General features: G+C 40.8%; 1 protein-coding gene across 4 annotated transcripts; it reads right to left on the reverse strand.

The window, feature by feature from the left end:
- Positions 1-506: 506 nt before the first annotated feature.
- LOC110102263 (probable E3 ubiquitin-protein ligase RHC1A) lies at positions 507-2,624 on the reverse strand. 4 transcript variants are annotated; one of them, XM_020830520.2, is made up of 2 exons: positions 2,409-2,624; positions 507-1,731 (listed from the first exon to the last, which is right to left on the reverse strand). In XM_020830520.2, exon 2 carries the CDS (start codon positions 1,697-1,699, stop codon positions 830-832), a length of 870 nt encoding a protein of 289 aa, XP_020686179.1. In that variant the 5' UTR covers positions 1,700-1,731; positions 2,409-2,624; the 3' UTR covers positions 507-829. The 4 variants fall into 4 exon arrangements, with proteins under 4 accessions (XP_020686179.1, XP_020686178.1, XP_020686181.1 ...); XM_020830519.2 differs by having other exon boundaries at positions 507-1,771; XM_020830522.2 differs by having other exon boundaries at positions 2,464-2,620.
- Between the last annotated feature and the right edge of the window lie 1,709 nt (positions 2,625-4,333).

Consider the following 4,333-nt stretch of genomic DNA (forward strand, 5'->3'; position numbering starts at 1 on the left):
GCCCTTGTTTACTGCTTCTCTCAAATCCTATGCAACAACAAAGTCAAGTATCAACTTCTTCAGAAGATCATTGAAAAATGATTAGCAATCATAAAGACATTCCTTTTCAACATATATTTGAATGAGAATAATTAAACTTCTTACTAACCATCCAGTTCTATGCTACATAACTTACAGCACATTAACAGAAGAGATGATATCATCAAAGGCTCATAGTTATTAAAGACTGGATGGATGACTATGCCCATTGTTGAAAAAAGATAACTTTTGATGCTGTTCTCATGTTTCTCAGCTAATCAGAAACAAAGAACATACGTAAAATAAACCAATTTAGACTTCACAATGATTATAAATGGAAGAACAGAAATTAAAAAAATGCCAAATGGGCTATTCTATGCTATAATTTTTCCTAATATTTAAATTCAGAACGTCTGCCCTGACAATTCAGAATCAATGGCATAACAAGTGATGAATGAAATGGTGACAACAAACAAACCATAATCAGATTAAAAAAAAGTTCCAAACTGACTTCCTATCATCAGATGGCAGAACGAGTTCACCAAACTTGAAGAAATAACAGCTTTTAAGGATAATTCTGAAGAGCAACACCATGAAATTAAAAAAAAAAAAAAAAACAAATTACAAAACATAGCTATTAAAGGAAAGCATGCCACCACTAACATATAAGAAATATATTATAAAAGAGCCATTGTTTCAGATTTCACCAAAACATGAGTTGCAGATTTAGGTGCCAGCCAGTATTGAAAGGCCATCCAAACAACTCTAATTCACCATCAGAGACAGAACCAGTGCCTTCACCCTGTGGCTATCAGGAACTGGCATTGGAGTTTGAAGAGCGAAAAGGCCAAAAGAATGAGAAAGGATTTCTTCTTCCTTGATTTCTACCCCCATTATCCCTATCACCAGAATCACTACTACTCCCTACTTGTATTTCACTAACAGCTGAACTATTGTTACTTGAACCCGAGCGAGAATTGCCCCCAGTACCATGTGTTGGCAATTCTTGGCGACAGACTGGGCAGGAATTGTGCCGTATTAACCAAGGGACGATGCAATCCGAGTGATACAAATGTTTGCAAGGCATCTCTCGCGCTTCAGATCCCAACTCGAACTTATCCTTACACACTGGACAGTGAGAATCGCCACGAAGATGCCGCTGACTGATCTTAACAGTAGGCATGGAATCAATCAATGACCTTGCAGCTGGCGGAGGTCCGCGCCTATCATTCCGAGTCAATTGTTCTATCAATTCCTCCAGCCCTGGCCCCATGAAGTAGTCTGCAATGTTGGTGCGACGAATCCCTGAACCAGGACCACCATTGAAGAGGATCTCAAACCCTCTTTCCTCAGGAACCTGGCCGCGAAACAGCAGCCATGGACCAGGTCCAAAGCCTATCCCATCACTAGTTATTGTATCATGCCTGGGTTGGAAATCATAGCCGCGATCCCTCCCTGCCATTCTTTGCCTCATCATGGAAGCAATGGCATCCATTATACCAAATCTATGGTCATGGAATTCATCAGGGTCTGTTGCGAAAAAAGCATTCATGATGCCTCCCATGTCATCAAGTTCCTGAACAAAGCCTCCACTACAGTTGGGGCAGAGCATGTCCCGCCCAAGAGGCTTGACAGCTCTCATGCATCTGTGGCACCAGTGAGTATTCCTAACACTTGACATGGCCAACCAAAACTATCCCCTAAAAGAAAAGCCTGTAATTGAACTCAAATTCAGGTTTTTCAAGTTTGATATCTGCAGTACAAGGAACAGAATTAAACGCATTCACCTGAAGAGAGGACTGAAATTGAAGACTTTCACAAAATCCTAGAACTACTAAACAGTCTATAGGGATTAATCAAGACTGTGAGAGCAATTATAGACATATTTTGAACTGAAACCAGCATTATACTCAATTATTTGCGCAAAGTAAATTAGTATTTTCTACAAGGCTTCACAAATTAAGTTGAAAATAAAAGAATGGGGGGTTCATTTTGTGCCAAACAATATAAAGATGGCTTTCTGACAGAAAAAAAAAAAAAAACAATATCGGAAGAGAAAATCAGGAACAAGCAATACACAGATCCCTAACCCTACAACAACAATTAGTTTAAAAACAAATGAAGGAACAAATTATATCGCTGCAATAACTCTGTCCCTGTATGATTAGGTTAAGGGAGATTTACAATTGGAAAATAGTTTCTCAAGAAAAATTAATTCAAAACAATTACGATCCACCTTGAAGAACCAATCTCTGAGAATAAATCACTATACAGAGAACATAAAGCAATATGCACACACAAAAGAGCGGAATCAAGCTTTTTAGCGGAAACCGACGCTCATACACCAACTTTGCAGCGTCGAGAATAAGAAAAAATCGCAAAAATTGTACCTTTCGGAATAATTAGGAGAGAAAGAAGGGAGAAGCGGTCGATTCACGGGCGAACCTTGAATCGGAGACTGGCCGAAGGACACAAGTGGAAGGAGACTCCACGGAGCGAGTGAGCGGAGAGGAAAGGGATCGGAGGGATAAAGTTGGACTCTTCGAGTGAAGAGGGCCGATTTTTTGGGAATGGATGAATAAGACGCGCGTCCGCCGTTGTCTGAGGGAAGACCGCTAGCCTCACAGTGTTAGGACGAGGCTACGAAAGGGCCACCGACACTGCTGACAAAATTAACATTTTATTTTTGGAATTAATGTTAAATGTGGAAATTTTTTTTAAAGATAAGATCAATTAAGTCAAATTCCTACATATATCAGATACTTAAGATCAAGATGAGCTACATGCAATTTTTTATTGTTAATATTCATCTTTTGTGATGCAATAATGTTATTTTACTCTTTTTTATTTTGTGTATGTATTTTTTTAGCAATTGAATTCAATTTTATTCTTTTTTTATTGAATTTTTTTTAATACATAATTGATGCATCATTGAAATTCATTTTGATGGGCATAAATCTTGAAACATATTTAAATTGAAATTTTTTAAAAATAAATTTAAGATTGTTGCGTCCTGGAATATCCGCGGCGGTAGAGAAATATAAAGTTTAAAGTCTTAGCTTTATACGAAGATCCAGCACACAATAAGATAAGAGAGAGGGTGCAATATTCATAATAGACACCAAGATTTTTATGTGAAAACCCCTAAAAGGGGGAAAACCACGGGGTTTAGCCCAATTTGAGTGAATCCACTAGTATTTGCAGTTGATTACAAATGAGACCCTTTATTGGGGGGAAGACATTAGCTTGATGTAACAAATATGCATCATATAGAGTGTGTTATATGGTGGAAATGAGAAGAATCACTGTTGACGTGTTTGCTTGGTCGGAAGGGTCATAATCGGTGGGTGACGGAGGTTGGAAGGACCGTAGTCGGTGAGCAACATAAGTCGAAAGGACTGTAGTCGGCGGGCATCATAAGTCGAAAGGATCATAGTCGGCGGACGATGGAGGTCATAAAGGCTATTGTCTGGCGACGGAGGTCAGAAGGACGATGTCGGGTAGAAGTTCAGTGATAAACAGAAGTCCAGCGTCAGATAGAAGTCCGATGAATATCCAACGATGGACATAAGTGTGAGACCTCGTTCCCTTACTGTTCCTCTCTGATTTGAATTTTCCTCTCAGGATCGTCCAGGACGATTTGAATCCGACGACGGGAGGAAGTCCAACATTGGGAAGGAATCCGACGACGAGCGGAAGTCTGGTGTCAGGTAAGAATATTGTAGCGGGTGAAAGTCCGACATTGCATAGAAGTCTGTCAATGATAGAAGTTTGGTGTCGGTTAGAAGCCCGGCGAAAGTCCAACGACGGGTAGAAGTTTGTCATTGGGTAGAAATCTGGCGATGAGCGGAGGTCGAACGTATGGTAAAAGATCGTCCTCAGGTAGAAGTCCAGCGTCAGGTAAAAGCCTGGAGTCAGGTAAAAATCCAGCTACGAGCAAAGGTCCGATGTCTGGTAGAAGTCTGACGTCAGTCGGCGGCCGGGCAGAACTCCGGCGTCAGATGTCATTCGGGCATAACTCCACCGTTGGTAGGTTACCAGGTAGAAGTTCGGCGGTGATCGAGAAAGATTCTAGTGACCGGAGAACTTTATTCGTCTCTTCCTTTTCTTCCTTCTATTCTTGTTTCCTTGCTTAATTACGGTGTCAGTTGGTGATCGGGCAGAAATTCGGCGTCAGTCGGCTGCCGTGTGAGAGTTCACTGCAGTGTTCAGGATGTGGTTTGTACCACCGTCAGCTCAGCGACAGATACAGGAAGCTTTTATGAGATTGGAACAAGGCCGCAAGTCAGTGATGCAGTACGAGGCCGAGTTTACT

The sequence above is a fragment of the Dendrobium catenatum genome, unplaced genomic scaffold (genome assembly GCF_001605985.2).
Source record: "Dendrobium catenatum unplaced genomic scaffold, ASM160598v2 fragScaff_scaffold_1083, whole genome shotgun sequence".
NCBI lineage: Eukaryota > Viridiplantae > Streptophyta > Magnoliopsida > Asparagales > Orchidaceae > Dendrobium > Dendrobium catenatum.